Here is a 16582-nt window from a genome sequence, read left to right as displayed (position 1 = left end):
AAAGGCACAGATTGCCAGAATGATAAAAACAAAACAAAACAAAACAAAAACAGGATTCACGCTGGGCCTGGTGGCACATGCCTGCAATCCCAATGGCTTGGGAGGCTGAGGCAGGAGGATGGCAGGTTTGAGGCCAGCCTTAGCAATTTAGTGAGACTCCATCACAAAAGATAAAAAGGGCTGGGGATGTGCTCAGTGGTAAAGTCCCCCTAAATTCAACCTCCAATTGAATGAATGAATGAATACAGGATCTGAATCTCTGCTGTCTACAAAAGACCCACTTTAGCTCTAAGAACACACAGAGGCTGAAAGTGAAGGGGTGGAAAATACATCAAGACAAACAGTGAACAAAAGCCAGCAAGGCAGCTCCGCCAGGATGAAAATAACAGACTCTGTCCAAGACTGTCACAAGAGACAGGGACATCATGCCAAAGGGCCAACTCACCAAGAAGACACAGCAATGGCAAATACATGTGCACCAAGCACCAGAGCTTTAAATATGCAAAGCAAGCAGCGGCAGCCTTGGAGAGAGAGTCCCTCCTCAATAACTGTAGGAGATGTCCGTGTCTTCTTTTGACCCTGGGTAGAGCAGCCAGAGGTCAGTAAGGATGCAGGACCCAGCAGGACACTCGGGGCCCAAGTGTCCTGCACATTAGACGCTGCACACTGCCAGCCTAAGGCACTGCTCTCCAGTGCACAGGCCCCGGGAAGTGTTGGCTGCCCCTCTTGTGATAGTAGCACATTCAAAAGTAAGTCCTACCTAGAGTCTTACTGCAGCATCCCAGGAGCAGGTCAGCCCATCCAAACCCGAAACTCACCCATCAGGAGAGCTCTCCCAAAGCTACCCGTCCCCCTGTGCCCAGGCTGGTGCCTTCCTTTTCCAGTCCCGGTGTCTGTTTCTGACTCCAGCCCATCCAGCTTTCAAGATCCTCGTGAAGCCTCCCCGTCTCCCACAAGGTGAGTTCAGCTGCTCTCTGATCATCAGACATCGGAGGCCTCCTTGGATCTGGGAAACCCACCATGGTCAGATACTGTGAGGAGGCAGGGTCACCTCCCATCGTGGAAGCCCAGAATGCATCTGGCACTTTCCTGCTCCCTGGGGTGGTGGGCAGGGACTAGAGAACTGGAGGACACTTAGCCATTCGAAGCCTCCGGTGCACGATTTTACCTCCGAGACACGTCACTCCAGTCCGGCCAGCTCCGGCTGTCCCAGCACCCAGGCGGCCCTGGGTTGGAGCTGACCTTCTGGGCTCTGCAGGTGCCTTTCAAGAATGGCCAGAGTTAGCTTCAGTTGCTGCACCAGGCCTCCCCGTGAGGTCTCTCCTATCCACCCTGCCTACCACCTCGGGAACACAACCTCTCTCCATCGGTTTGAAGAAACGACTCAGTGTCTCCCAGTATCTGTTTTCTAAGATGTTTAGGTAGGCAGATGGCCCAGAACAATGGCTGCTTCTTGTGTCTCTTCTAGCCGGTGGTGATCCGGTGGGGAGGGGAACCTGAATTTGCAGGAGCAGAGCTAGGAACCTACAGCCTTTTGGAAAGAAGTGCAGAGGAGTGTAGTTTTGGAAGTAAAGCTGACTCCCTGGCGGCATGCACAGATTCCATGGCAGAAAGCAAGGCCAGAAATCTGCAGGTTTCCCCCAGGAGCCTCTGGCTCACCCTACCTCCCCACCAGCGGTTTCTGAGTACCTAGAATGTGCCAATCAGCAGATACTGGAAAGTATCTGCTCTCTTCAAAGAAGGCAAGGTTAATTAAACTGTTGGCCACCTAAGCAGGGGCGGAGCTTCACCCAAGAGGCAGCAGTGGGTGTAGTCTGCGTACAAGTGGTTAAATTGTGAAATCCTCTGAAGGGGGTGTCCTGTAATATGTTCCAGGTGGAGAGGGAGGCCTCCGAAGGCTCCTTAAAGTCCTTGGCAGAGGTTAATGGCTCCCTCCCTTGGTTCAGCCTTGACCTTTGCACCGGCTCTGGAGGCCCAGACTGTCCTCTACCTGGCTGGGTGGTGGGATTCAGGCTGGACTAAGCCTCCAGGGCCAGGCTGCACCAGGTCCATCCTGTGACCAAACTGCTTCTGCCCTTGAGGAGCAGACAGGCTGCCTAGTTTTCCTGGTGACCCCCTTCTAGTTCCTTTGCACAGGTGCTCAGAAGGTGTAGACTCGCCAGGAATCTGGGTGCATGTCGCAAGGGCGCTGAGGCCGCTGGCTGACTAGGGGCAGCAGTCTGTCTTTCCTTGGTGTCCAGTGCACGCCTTTACTCACATGCCCCACCTGCCCTCCTCTGCGCAAACCTACGCCCACTGTCTCCTTTCCTGTGGGTTCACAGGAAAGTACTCCAGAGCACACCCACGCCTGGCTCTTCTTGTCCATGGCGTGCATAACGTCAGCCCCTTCTTGGGCACAGGCATGCATATCTGGGTGCATACCGTTGGCCCTTTATGCACACACTTGGCCCGTCTCTGGGCGACACAGTTCTTCTTCTCTTACATGTACTTACAGGTATGCACACATGCAGCCCTTCTCCAAGTAGGCATCAGACATGCTCATACGTGGCTCCTCCTTGTGCACACACAGGTGTGAATACAACTGGCTCTGCTCCATGCAAGCTCAGAGGAGTACACACACGTGGCCCCTTCTCCGTGCCCACTCACATGCATATACACAAGTTGGCCCATCCTTGCGCACACACAGGCACACTCACATGTGTCCCCTCTGTGCGCACATGCACAGGTATACATACATTTGGCCTTCTCGTGCACACACAGAGGCACGCACACACGTGGCCCCTCTCCATGCGCACACAGGCGAGCGCGCACCGCGCGCTCTGGCGCCAGCCCGTCTCCACCCGCGTCCGGCGCACGCGCACTCGAGAACGCGCGCGCGTCCGCACCCCCAGGGCGGGCGGCACCGGCGGGAGGAGAAGGAGCTGAGCGGAGGGAGGAGGAGGAGGAGGAGGAGGAGGAGGAGGAGGGCGCTGAAGGCGCGAAAAGGCGCGCAGGCGCGCTGCGCGAAGCGGGCCGCCGCGCCCACGTCACCGCGCCGCGCGCACGTCACGCCGGCCCGACGCTCGGCCCAGGGTGAGCCCGCGTCCCGGCGCCGCTGGCCCAGGGCAGGGACCCGCCACGGCCGGACCGCCCGGCCGGCGCCGCGCCCGCGCCCAGCGCGCCCGCCCGGCGAGCCAGGTGCGGCGGGGCGGGCGGGGGGTGCGGCGGCACCCGGCCGGCTGCATCCCGTCGCCCGCCGCCCCGGCCCGGCCCGGCCCGCGCCCCCAGTCGGCCCGGCCTGCGCCGGGGCTCTGCAGGCCGGCGGGCGGCGGGCGGGGGTCCCCGGCCGCCCCCGCGCCTTCGCAGCGCGCGCGGGGGCCGGGCCGCGGGGCCTAGTGACAGGTCGAGGCGGGCGGGTCCCGTGGAGCCCACCTGTCAGAGTAGCCGGCCGCGGCCCCGGGGGTCTCGGTGGGACGGAGAACCTGCGCGCTGCGCTGGGAGCCGGGGGGAGCCCCTCCGGGCCTCCTGCCCAGGTGGGGCCTCCTGCCCAGGTGGGGCCTTGTGCCCCGTTGAGGGGGGTGTCCTTGTGCCCCGGAGGGTGGAAGTGAGCCCTGACCGCTGTGCTGCGGGGCCCAGGAGCTGGGGTCCTGCACTGGCCCTCTGACTGCAGGTGCTGCGGGGTGTCCTGGGGTGCGATTCCATTTGGAGAGGTGGCCTGAAACCCACGGTGGTTCCTGCTTGGCCAGCTCCACTGTCAGGATTGGGCAGAGAAGGCCCTATTGCCTGGAGGCCCGCGTGCGGGTGGGGGAAGGCATTGCCTTTGAGACGTGGTGGGTGCGAAACTTCTTTTTTCATTCTTACTCATCATCTGTCTTTCCTTTTTTTCTGCCAGAAGAGTCAGTTTTCTCCTGTGGAGGTGCACAGCTTTAGCCTCGATTTCCTGGATCTGGTAACATGGCAAAAGATGTAAGTATTTCTGCTGCTTGTGGTAGACAGGTGTCAGCAGGGCTCATTCTGGGGGCTTTCCCTTTATTCCAGGAGGCAGCACGTGGACTGCGGTAGTATACATTTCAGACTTCTGAGGCCAGCTGGCAGGATAGAGGTGAGCGATGAAGGGGCCCAGCGCTTCCTGCTCTTTGTCACTCCAGCGCCTGGTGCACCTTGCAGGGTGCTCCGGTGAAGCCCCTGGCAGTGTTTTCTGTGCCTCCAGACTGCACTGAATCTATATGTGCAAACCACCCTTTGTCCAGGGAGGTGGAGGGTGTTGCAGGCTCTGTGGCCTTGTGCACAGGAGGGCTGGCTGGCACCCAGGGGCCTGGGGCTCGGGCTGCGTCTGTCTTGCATATGGTGGAGGACAGAAATTCAGCCTTGCTGGGTCAAACACTGACACTCATTTGGCTCTGTTTTCTCAGAAGGGTGGTGTTTGGTGATAATGAAATGCAGTACACTGTGCTAGTTAGTTTAGCTTTGTGTAGCCTTGAAACTGTTGGATATCCTGAGTAACTTTTAAAACTGGGATGGAGAAACAGACTCTTACGGAAATTGTAGTCGATGCTGTTGGTCTTATAGTTCTTTGTAATATCTGTGTCATTGCCTTATGCCAGCGGCACCCTCGTGTTCCTGGGAATGTAGTGTTCCGGAAGCATTTATGTATTTATTTTTCACTGTGCATAGTTGGAAACAGGCAGGTGAGCTGCCTGAGACAGAACACAGGGGTGTGGTGGGAACGCATCCACAGCGCTGCCCCGGAGAGCCTGTGGGAACCCGCCTGTCGGCAGAGGCTCTGCAAGTCCCAGGGGAGCCGGGCCCAAGGTGCCCTGGGCCTGCCTGCGGGAGGCACGTCACTGCAGGTAGGCCAGTGTGGCTAGCTGAAGTCACAGTGTGGAAGTGCTGTTGGGTGGCTTTTGGTCGAGGGCCATGCCCTCCTGTCTTGTGTGCATGCCCTAAAGGTGCAAGCGTCTGGGCACATGATCAGAAAGCAGCCGATGCCTTAGGTGGTCTAAAGTGGGGATGGGGTCCCCGTGACCTGTGTGGCTGCTTCTGGGTGGTGTGATCACCTTATTGAGCACACGTCACTGACGTGGTCTGAGGCCCTCTTAATTCCACGTCATCTGCTTGGCACTGTGCGCATGGTGTGTGCACCATGAGGCTCCCAGGGATGTGTCGGCTGTGGTCAGGCTTGGCTCTGTCTGGTTGAGGAAGACTAAGTCCTGGACATGGCCACATGTCAAGTGAGGTGGGCTGGTGCAGGGTGGGCCCAGCCCCAGCTGGTCTTGGGTCATTCACTATGGTGATGGGGCGATGCTGTGAAGTGGTGACCTGGCCCTGCAGGCCGAGGAATAGCTGGGTAGAGAGGCAGATGGCCTTCCCTGTTCAGGCTGGGCCTGGAGGTTGTGGACAGGTCAAGGGCTGGACCTGTTCTCTAGCCAACCCATTTCCTTAAAGTAGGGGCATGACATTTGAGTTTCAGCAGGGACTTTGCAGCTGGCACCAGAGGAGACATAGAGGCACACTGAGGTTTTCTAAGCAGTGCACTGGTGAGTGTTGGAAGCCCAGCCTGTTGGAGGGAGTGGCTGGGACCCACTGTGCAGAGCCTGGGGTTTCATGGAGGACCCTGGGGCCCAGGGGAGGGGACAGACCAGGAGACCATGAGGGTTGGTGGAAGACTGTGAAGAGGAGAGGGAGCACTGGCCACATGCTGGCCCTGTGATACCAGCAAGTCTGGGGAGGGACCCCGTGTATGTAGTACAGCGAAGAACAGGGTTGTGCAGAGCCCAGCGCAGGAGCATCTGAACAGTGGTGATGATGGGCAGTGGGCGCCCGAGGCTGGACATACCGGAGCAGGTGCTCCACGAGGGAGAAGAAAGGTCTGGGAGGAGGTGGGGAGGGAGTAGGTGGGTGGGCAGTGGTGTGCTCAGTGAAGGCAGGCCACCTTGCTCAGGGCTGGGCTTCTCAGGGCTGGGCTTCAGGGCCATGCATGAGTGCCTGTGGCCTGCACGGTCAATGTCCTCTCTTGGGGTCTCCCCTAGTGCTCACTGCCTGGGGAGCTGTGACCACTGGCCCAGCCCAACTTGTCATGACAGGGAGGTTTGTAGGTGGTGAGGGAGGGAATGTCATTTCACACGGTGCTGAAGGGAGGGAGCCTTTGCTGAATGGAGCCCATGGACACCCTCTGAGCTCCGCTGCCATTTGTGGGGAGAAAGATGTGCACCCAGTGCAGCCAGTCCGCCTCGTCTGCAGTTCTGCACTTGCCATTTCAACCAACTGCAAGTGGAAAATGTTTTTAAAACCCTGCATCTGCACTGGACATGTCGTCTCTTTGCATGTTGCTATTCTCTGGACAAGGCAGAGTGACCGCTGTCAGTGCAGTGTCTGCAAGTGCTGGGTACCTGAGACATCTGGAAATGATCTGAAGTCTGCAGGAGACATGTGTGGTCACATGCAAGCCCCGAGCACATTATGGGAGCCCTTGGAGCTTTGGTGGGTCTCGGTGTCCATCAAGATCTCGGAGCCATCTCTGTGGATACTGGGGGATGACCGTGTGTTCTGGGAGCACATGTGGGTCACTGGCCATTTGCCCTGCAGAGAGCATGGCCGTGTGAGTGGGTGCCTGGGTCCAGTCCCTTGGATGCCTGGACTGTGCTGCCTGGTTGTGTACTGGGGTTTCTGGAAAAATCTTCAAGTGTTCTTTGAGAGCAGAGAGCAAAGGGAGCCATATCACGGTCTCAGCTCTCCGTGGTGTAACCAAGAGACCTAGGTAGTGTCTGGAGCAGATGATGACTTTACCAAGGCGCTGTGCACCTCGCAGGCCTAGACGGAAAGGGGCCCTGCTGTCCCTGTGGCCTTGGGAGAGCAGGTACAGCATCAGTGCCTGGGCCTGACTGGTTGGAGGGACCTCGTGGAGCTGAGCAGGCTGCAGGTGTCGTCCTGGGCCAGGCTATTCTCCAGAGGAGGAAGGTGGAGAGACCCCAAGTGGCGTGGAAGCCAACAGCAGCTCTGGGAACCTGGTGCTTAGGCCAGTGGGCAGTCCGGGCGCAGGGCCAGGAGAAAGACAGGCCCTCTTCACTGAGTCCACCCTTTCTAATCTTTGTTGTTTCAAGGTGCTGAGGTTCGAGCCCGGCCTGAGCCTTTGGAGCACAGTGCCTCTGAGCTGACCCAGGCTTGGCTCTTCCAGCCATTCTGTTGGTGGAGGGTGTGTGGTCTGCAGTCCTCATGCCCGTCCACCTGCAGGATGTGTGCATGTGCTCTGGGTGAGAGTTCTCAAAATCGCCCGGTTACGCGGATGCTCTCACACTCAGTATTTAAGGAGTTAATTCAATGTTTTCCATCATAGAATATTAGAAAATTCACTTTGGAGTTGCTACTTGGCTTGCCTTGGGTGGAGTTCTGCTGTTTGTTGGAGGGACATGATGTCTTCATCTTGCTCAGACAGGCCCCAGCAAGGGCCTAGTGTGCCCAGGTCTGAGGGCCAGCTGGCCGTTGGCCTTCTGTCTGGTTTGTGTGTTGGCCCTATTGGAGCCTGATTCTTCATCTTTGAGCTGGGTCAGTGAATGCTCACTGGCTGAGCCTCTGCACGTCCTGCCCAGCAAGGATGTGCTTGAGGATGCTGACCTGGGTCTCCGGGTCACAGGGATTGGGCTGTCCTTGCTGGGCGGCTAGAGATTCTGAGACCTGAGTGGAGAGCCATGCCTGCCTCCCCACAGCCTGTTACTTGAGCTCTGGTCTCTGTCAGTGGTGGATGGGAATGACCCGTGTGCACCTCTGTGGCCCTGGCACAGCCTGCTTGAGTCGGGAGCTTGCCCTGGTGTCCTGGGCTCCCATAGGTCATAGCCCCTGGGTCCAAGAAAGCAGGACCGATGGCCCTGAGACGTGGGCAGGAAGATGGCCCGATGCCCAGGCCAACCCTGCTCCGGCTCTGCCCTGCCTGCCCTCCACGTGTCTGCAGGGGACGTCCTACGTTCCTAGGTCTGTTCTGGGTGGCGGGCAGCTCCTGGTGGAGACTGGGTGCTGTTCTCTCTGAGCCGCTGTTGGCTGGTCACGGTGGGCTGTGCTGCCCGTCACTGTTGGGCATTAGTGGAGTTCCACGGGAGTTTTAATCCAGCCGAGTTCGTCTCATGATGAGAGTGATCTCGGAGAGTTTTGGGGAGTCCTAGGAAAGCAGCCGGAAGAGAAAGCTGTTTGCCTGTGAGCACCCGGTTGGGTCTCCACTTAGTGGGCCACAGGGGCTGGACTGCCCACCTGTCTGACTTCTCCCCCACACTGGCCACTTTTTTCAGCTGCTGTCTATTTGACGTGCTGCGGGATGGTAGGTGGTCAGTTGCTGGAACAGCGAGTTAACGTGGGAAACGAAACACAGCGGACCTGGACCTTAGTTCACTTCAGGCCAGTGGAGACCACAGTCCTGTGGTGGGCACAGTCCTGTGGTGTCTCCTGTGGAAGCCCCTCCTCGGAACCAGGTCCTCTGCACAGTCCATTTCTGGGACACCAGTCTGATTTCTGCAGGATGAATAGGGAGCAAAAAGACATTTAAAGACCCACTCGCACCCTCCTGGACTGTCTGCAAGTGTCCCAGCTTTTAAGAACAAACACAGCTGGCATCAGCAGGTGTGGGGGAGAGTGGGGTGAGTCCTGGCCATCTGTGGACGCCCAGTGCTTCCAGCAGGTTTGCACACATCTACAGGGATCTTTAGCACAGATCCTTGGAGGTGTGTAAACGTGTGCATTTACACAAGCCGTGCCTTTGAGGAGTGAGAGTCTTGTGGAAGTTTGGGCCAGGTCCGCCCTGTGTGCTTCAGACGGCAGGACGTGACTCTGCTCCCAGCACTCTTTTTCCCCGTGGAGTTGATAACCATGTCAAGGCCCACGGAGTTCCTCAGTTTGATGGGTGAAAGTAGGAATTACATCTTGTTTCAGTTGGCCTTTTTACACTTGGTGAGTGTGTCCTGTCCTCAGTTGTCTTTATCTGTTTCATATTGACTTGCATGCACTCATTTTTTTTTAAGCCTGAGTGGATATCTTTTTTTTTTTTTTTGGCATCAGGGATTGAACCCTGGGGTGCTTAACCCCTGAGCCACATCCCCAGTCCTTTATATTTTTTGAGACAGGGTCGCACTGAGTTGCTTAGGGCCTCACCACTGCTGAGGCTGGTTTTGAACTTGCGATCCTCCTACTTTATCCTCCCAAGTCATTGGGATCATAGGCTGCACCACTGCACCCAGCTGTGTACCTTAAATTTCAGCGTAAAATACAGATGGATTTTAGATAGTGCCAGGAGTGTTCTTTTTTGTTGTGGTGGTGGTGCTGGGGTTTGAACCCAGGGCCTTGTGCATGCCAGGCAAGCACTCTACCCACTGAGCTGTATCCCCAGCCCCCAGGATGTGTTCTTGAGTGGCCATCACCTTTTATTTGCTCTTCCTTACTTGGTGTGGCCCTCCAGTCCTGGAGGCCTGGGTCCACAGAGCAGTGGATGTGTCTGTGGGCTCTGGGTGAGAGGTGACAGTGCCCTGTGAGGTCCAGCCCACCAGGTCTCTTGTGATCTGCTTCTGCTGTCTGGAAATTGGAGGAGTTTGGATGGGTCTTATTTGGGCTCCACTGTTGGCTTGGCCTTTCCGAAAAGGCAGGGTATGTTTATTCTTTTCGTGTTTGAGATGGAACCGGGCCTCAGGACCCAGGCTCAGCCTGCTCTACCTGAGCCACACCCCACCCTGGGGTGTGCACTAGACACCTCTGCCACCTCTGTTGATGGGCAGTCACCTTATTTTGCAGGAAGAAGGAGATACCTGTGGTTGCATTTCAGCTGCCTGGTATCTTCATGGCTGAGCCTTCCTGTCGGTGGTCTGCTCTGCTTTTGGGTTAATTGCTATTTCTTCTTGGCAATTGTAGCTTTAGAGCATCTCTTGAAAACCTGCCATTCTTGGTGTGTTCACCTAGGAAACAACATAGCGGAGAGGGGCCTTCATGCCCTCCGCGTTGTGGCCTGGGCATGGCTGGCTGGGGGCTCTGGGGTTCTCCAGCCCTGACTCCATCCTGGGTGCAGTCAGCTGCGTAGTCGGTGCCTTGGGCTTGGTGCCTTGCGGCTGTGAGGCCTCGAGCAGCAGAGGCCTGCAGGTGAATGCGGGTGGCTTTGGTTTAGGGAAGTGGCGGGCACACCAGCCCTGGGGTTCCAGCTCGGTCAGTCTCTGTGCAGAACGCCACGCCCTGGCCTGTCTGGGAGTGTCGTGGGGGCCCCATCTGCCCTGGCTCCTCAGGCTCTGGACCCCCCCAGCTCAGCAGCACTGCACCCACCCCCGCCACCTGCCCCAGAGACACGGGGGTGGGGTGCAGGCAGAAGCTGGCAGAACCCGGTGGCACGTGGCATCTCTGGCAGAGACCAGGAGTGAAAGCGGAGGCCACAGGCCTCTCTGGTTGGACCAGAGCTGGGTGGGCTTGAAGAGGAGGGGGTGAGTGTGCTGCCTGGGGTTGGGAGCCGGGTGGAGGAGGCAGCCACGTTGCCCGTGATGGAGAGGCTGCCCAGCTGCTTGGCTTTGATGTGTCCCTCTTGGGAAGGTTGCCTGGGCCTGGCTGATGTGTGATGTGGTCAGCTCCCCAAGTGTCCGCACCTCAGTGCCGATTTCTCCTGCTCCTCGGCCTCCCTGCAGCGCCCCCCTGACTCTCTGCGTCGGCCAGTTGTGGCTGCGGCTGTTGCCGCCTTGGTGTGGTCCCCCTGGTCTGGTGTCTTCTGTCAGGCCTCGGTCTTTCTTGGGTACAGGGCTGAACCCAGGGTCTGCCACCGAGGGGCAGCTGCAGCCCCCGGTCTGCTTGGAGGCTGTCTTCCGAGTTGCCCCGGCTGGCCTATGCCGTTCTCCCACCCCGGCCCTCCCTGTGGTCAGGGTATGCCGTGCTGTGTGGGGCTGCCTGGGTCCACCCTCGCCCCCTCAGCTTGCGCCTTCCCTCGGCCTTGCTGGACGGCCCTGCTAGCTCTGTCCAGTGTGCAGCTAGCGCGCTGTCCCTCCGTGGAGCCTTCCTTTGGTTCTTTGCTGTGTTCTGAGGCCCGAGTCTGAGCACTTGAGCATGTCAGCATGTCCTGGTGCTGCTGCCCCCTCCCTGGGGTCCGGCTCTGACCTGGGCTGTAGCTGTGGCTGCCCGCTGGACATTCAGGTCAGGAGGGCTCAAGGCTCTGGTGCACCTCCTTCAGCCAGGCAGGTGTCCTGAGGCCGTGGACTCGGGGCCTTGTCCTGGGAGAGGGTCCCCCTCTTGGAGGTTCTAGGTGTCTCCCAGATGTGGCCTGGGGCCTTCTCCCTGGGAGTCTCGTCTCTGGGGTCTTCCCAGGTCTACGAGGCCTGGGTGTGGAAGGGGCCCGCTCCGCTTCCTCCTGAAGGGAGCCCTTTCCTTCTCACAGGGGTCCTCAGTCAGATCGGAGTCACCCTGATTGACGTGCCTTGTGCCTGTTTCTGGCTTAGTCTGAAAGTCCTTGTCACGCTTTGCAGCACTGTGACTCCATTTCCACTGAGCCCGCCTGTGGCGCACCTGGGTCTGCTCACCACAGCTCTGCCGAACTCCACGCTGGTGGCGGACGTGTCTACGTGTGACCAAGAAGAGCTGGGCTGGCCTAGTGTCTCTAGCTAAGTGACCTGTGACAGCGTCGGGTACTGCACAGTGTGCAGCTGAGCCCATGTGCTGCGGGGAGGGCGCTGGCTGCAGGACCCCTCCACCTCGTGGGCCTCCCTGTGCCAGCAGGGGCCTCGTTGGTCTCTTCTTAGGAATGTTTGCTTTTATGCCCTTGAATCTGTGATGGGTGTGCTCTTGCCAACTCCTGGGATGCTTTCAAGCCTCATTCCTCCTGTCTTTGGGTAAAGTATTGAGCATCTTTTTAGTGGCTGTAATGTCTTTAACAACCCACTTTCCTTAGCCCTAGCTTTACTCAGTTTTCTGGCCAAACTGTGAGTTTTTCAAATACTTAGCTTTCTGCTCCTGATTATCACAATGAATTTGACTAAAAGCAACCAGCAACTTCATGCTCCCACCTGAACGTAGGCTACCTTGAAGTCTCCTTCACGAGATTGGTGAGTTCATCACCTTTAAATTCAGCCTCATGGAAAGTCTCAGGACATGAAGAAAAATGCAGTTAACATCTTAGCCAGAACGTGACACAGAGGGCCTCTGGTCCAATTCCAGGAGAGTCCTATGAAGTCTCATGAGCCCAGTCTTTACTGTCCACAGTCCTGCCGGCCTTCGGGTCTCTGAGCTCCCACCAGAACCGCTGTCAGGTTCCACCTACAGCAATCAGAGCTTTTCCAGCTTGCTTCACTAAGGTTTTCAAAGTAACTCCCACAAACTCCAAGAAGCCCCCACAGCTTCTGAACCTCATGGTCAGGTTAGTCCCAACAGTGACCCCTCCTCTCAGTGCCAATTTCAGTTTTAGTCGCTTTTTGCTGCCGTGATCGAGACCCCTGACAAGACCCATTAGAGGAAGGGAAGTTCACCTGGCACTCCCATTCCTCGTCCACGGGCGGGTGGCCCTGCTCCTCAAGGCCTGAGGTGGAGCTGCAGGTCCAGGCAGAAGTGTGTGATGCAGGAGAGCAGCTGGGGACATCAGGCCAGGGCACAGAGAGCCCATGTCCCCGAGGCACACGCCCGGGGACGCACCTCCTCCTGCCAACGCCCCCTCCCTGGTGTCCCCTCCCAGCTCACCCCGTGGGGTTGACCCTCTGATTAGGCCAGGCCCTTCTAGCCCAGTCACTTCCCCTCGGACCCTCTTGCCTGTCCCATCTGCGCCGTCACACCTGGTGACGCAGTCTCCCTGGCTCTGTGGGGCACTGCACTCTGCCCTGCTGGACTCTGCTGGGTCCCTGCCGGGGGGCTGTGGAGGTGGTGGTTTCTGGTCCTGAGGCTGGGTGGTAGCCTTGAGTTGTGGAGCTGCCTCCGATGGGCCCGTCCTGGTGGTACACTGGACGTCAGGCGGTGTGTGTCCACTCGGAGTGCCGAGCTGTGTGCATGACTGGCTGTGAGTTGTCATGGTCGGTCAGCGACTGCTGGAGGCTGGCCTCTGTCACTGTCACGTGGCCCTCAGACTTTGGTGTCTGATGCTCTGAAGCCTCCCTGCTCCCGTGGTGCTCGACCCTCGTGGTCTCCCGCTCCTGGACTCCAGTGCCAGGCTTCAGCTAATGGGCTGCGTGGGCCGGGCTGCCCTGGGGTGCAGGGTGGTCGTGGGCAGGGTCACCTGTTCCTGGCCTGGTTGGGGCCTGGGAGGCTGGACCACTAAGCGGCAGGCCTTGGCTCCAGGGTTCCCTTGTGGACGAAGCTTTTCTAGCTTCATCACCAAGCTTCCCTCAGGAAGAAGCCTGGGTCGCCGCAGTGGGCGTGCCCATGGCTGCGCTGGACCTTGCCGGAGCTGGGCCACTCCCAGCAGAGCTGGTGCCTCGTCTCCACGGCCCTGCACCCTGGCCAGGGGGACTTCCCAGGACTGGCTGGGTGGGCAGGGAGGCACCAGGCCGGTGGTGAGGGTGGAGGCACCGTGTCTTGCTCCCTCGCCGTCCTGCCCTTAGTTTCTCGTGCTCAGGCCTCAGTTCGGGCCTGCAGCGCGGTGCTGGTCCCAGGCCCAGGGAAGGGGGCTGTGGGCCGCGTGCCGGAGCCCGCCTGGGAGCCCGGTGGGTCTGAGTGGAGATGGTGATGGCCCGTCCTGGGCTGTCCCTGGTGACTGCAGCGATGGCCTGCTCGGGCCCTGGAGGCCCTGCTTCCCGGGCGTGGCTCCCGGTCCCCGGGGAGGAGAGAATCGCCCCATGCGGCTTTCGGGCGTTCGTGGGGATGCCATTGGGCCGCGCCGCGTGTCCTGCAGGAGCCGGAGTCTTGGCCCTCCTCACCCTGGCGGGCCCACCCCTCGGCGGAGCCTCCTGATGGTGGCCACTCAGCTGGCCACTGCTGGGAGGGGTCCCTCGTTTCTACCTTTGCTGTTGCCGACGGGCACGATGCCTTTCCTTTTAAAGGGTTCTATGTGGTGCGGAGGCACAGACCCTGTGCCTCACACGTGTCGGCGAGGGCTCTGCCACTGAGCCCCAGCCCCAGCCTTTCTGTTTTAAGACGGGGTCTCCCTGAGTGCTGAGGCTGGCCTTGAACTGGGGATGCTCCTGTCTCAGCCTCCCGAGTCACCGGGATGACAGGGGTGGCCACTGCCTGGCTGTGAGGGTCCTTTCTAACGGCGGAGTCACGGTGGGAAGCTGCGCGAGGTCTCGGCCGGCCCAGGAGCTGTTGTGGTGCCGAGTCGGACGCTAGAGCCGGCTGGAGGGCTCTTTTCAGGGAAGGCCAGGTGACTTCCTGCTCCTAACAGGGTGCCGCTGACCTCACCACTGCCCCGCAGCGACCTCCCTTGAGGGCCTCTGGTTGGTGGTGAGTGGAGGGGGCTGGGCTCTGCTGGGCTCTGCTGGGCCAGCGGGCGCGGCCTCCTCGTAGAGCCAAGGTTCCATAGACAACGGCTCTGAGTGACCCACACAGGTGGGGATTCACTGGTGAAGGTGACACGTTTATTGACCTTGGTGGCTGTGGGTCAGGATGTAGGAGGGTGTGACGGGAGACTCCTGTCCCCAGATTGGGGTGCTGTGCAGATCTGCAGTGGCTGGGCCTAGAGATGCTTCTGAGGACCCCGCGTGGCCGTGGGCAGGGTCTGCTCAGGTGTCCTTGCAGACTGGCCACTGGCTTCCCAGAGAAAACCGCAGGGCAGGGCGCTGGCTGTAGAAGTCAGCCACATTCCCAGGGTCCTGCCACAGGGCCCCGTGTGGTGAGGATGGCCCGGGTGCACACTGGTGACAATCTGTCTCAGTTTCCTCAGGCTACTGTGACAAACACACCTGGTAGCTTATAAGGGACAGAAACTATTTCTCACGTTCTGGAGGCTACAGATTGCTGGTTGGGGTGTGGCAGGGACCACCTGGCTCGTAGGCAGCACCTTCCTGCTGTGTCCTGATGTGGAGGGGCCGGCTCCATCCCATCGCGAGGCTGCACCTGTGACGCCGAGAGTCAGTGCTCAGGACAGAGGCGCAGCCTCCTGAAGGTGGCCACTCAGCTGCGGCCCAGCTGCAGAGAGTTGGTCTGCTGAGTCCTGTCCCCGGGGGTCACCGGCTCTGCGGTGTCGGCTCCCGCCGGAGCCCAGCTGGTCTGGTCCCCGGTTTCCTCCTTGGAGGGGAGAGCTTGCACGGCCCTTGTGGTTGTGACAGTCTGAAGGGGCTTTCTGCGCTTTCAGCTCTGCTGGGCAGCTGTGGTGTGTGTGCACCGGGAGCCTCCACGGCTGCAAACCAGGCCAGGCTTCCAGGCTTCCAGGGCCCAGGGACCTGCCTGGAAACGGGCTGGCGTGAGGCCAGGTGTGCTTTACCTGTTGGCTCTGGGCAGCTCTGATTCCGGGCAGCACAGCCCAAAAGCCAAGCCTGGGACCGAGGGCAGCTTCGCAAGGCTGGGTGTGATTGGCTCGTCACCCTGGGGTGCAGCTGGGAGGCAGTTGGGGCAGCGGGGCCTGGGCCAGCACCCCACAGCAGAAGTCCCCCGAGTCACCCAGGCTGTCTCTGCTGCCCTGGGAAACCCACGCAGGTGGATGGGGGGATGCCCTGCCAAAGGCTGAAGGAAGGGGCACCGTGGGGTCTGGAGTGTCCGGTCTGCAGCCAGAGGCCTGGGGGTGGGCCAGCCCTTCAGGTGAGCGTCCGTGGAGTGCGCTGGAGGACTCTGGAAGAGGGGTTTATCTTACGGCTTTTGGGGAGTGAAATGGTGCCCGTTTGCCCCGCAGCTGGAGGCCTGGGTGGCAGGACGTGCAGGTGTCTGGCTTTGTGTCTTTCTTGCTTTGAAGTTCAGTTGCTGCCCCAGTCACCCCTGAACTTAGGCTCCGGTGGAGAGCCTGACCCCCACGTTCCATCTCTGGCCCTGGCCAGGGCTGGGCTGTCCACCCTGGCCAGTGAGCTCACCAGAGCTGCTGTGGGGCCTTGCAGGCCGCCCAGGGTCACGTGACGTCTTCCCCACAGTGCTGGGGTGGCCTCTGAGGCGGGTGGCACTGGATATTCTGCTCCTGTCTTGGCTGGGGACGGCCCTGCCTGCTGCCCTCCTGCCGTGGCACCTGTGCGGTGGGTGTGTCTCAGAGCTGGCTTCTGAGGGTGGGGCACAGTGGGTGGCGTCGGCACGTCCCTGTGTCTGTTGCCTGGAGGCCTGACCTGCGTGTTCTCCTAGCAGATCTCGTGGACCCAGGAAACATGGCTCTGGGCGTCCTGCGTGCACCCTGCAGCCCTGACCCTGCTTCCAGCCTGATGGGGCGCCTCCCCCGGTCCCTCAGTCGTGGGAGAGGGTGCCCCAGAAGGAGCAGAGCCGCGCCAGAGCCCGTCTTCTGGGAACTGGGAGGGCTGGGCACCATGGGGGGGCGACGGAGCCCAGTGGCATCGGGGAGTCCGTCTGTCCTCATCAGACCGAGTCCCCACGAGGCGGGAGCAGTGGTGGGCCAAGCCGCCTGCCCCAGACCCACGCCCAGGGCTGTCGGCCTCCCAGGGCCTGGGGCGCTGCGGAGAGGGACGCCTGTTGGAGCTGGGACTCGGGCTTCAGCCAGATCAGGGCTGGACTCCAGGCGTGGCCCTCCTGGCCACATCATGGCACCTACTCG

The 16582-nt window shown here is 59.7% G+C and overlaps 1 protein-coding gene across 7 annotated transcripts in view; it reads left to right on the top strand.

The window, feature by feature from the left end:
* Nucleotides 1-2994: 2994 nt before the first annotated feature.
* Tfdp1 (transcription factor Dp-1) overlaps nt 2995-16582 on the top strand; it is a 33515-nt gene continuing 19927 nt past the window's right edge. The window contains exons 1-3 of one of the 7 annotated variants that reach the window (XM_026382349.2): nt 3120-3177; nt 3872-3945; nt 4018-4081. In XM_026382349.2, coding sequence (XP_026238134.2) covers nt 3944-3945; nt 4018-4081 — 66 coding nt within the window. In that variant the 5' untranslated portion in view covers nt 3120-3177; nt 3872-3943. Of the gene's footprint in view, nt 3073-3113; nt 3178-3327; nt 3531-3871; nt 3946-4017; nt 4082-16582 lie in introns of those variants that run through there. The other 6 variants (XM_026382348.2, XM_026382347.2, XM_026382354.2 and 3 more) reach the window with 6 other exon arrangements.

The sequence above is a fragment of the Urocitellus parryii genome, chromosome 2 (genome assembly GCF_045843805.1).
Source record: "Urocitellus parryii isolate mUroPar1 chromosome 2, mUroPar1.hap1, whole genome shotgun sequence".
In the NCBI taxonomy this organism is placed as follows: Eukaryota; Metazoa; Chordata; class Mammalia; order Rodentia; family Sciuridae; genus Urocitellus; species Urocitellus parryii.
This window is presented reverse-complemented; position numbering and strand designations above follow the sequence as displayed.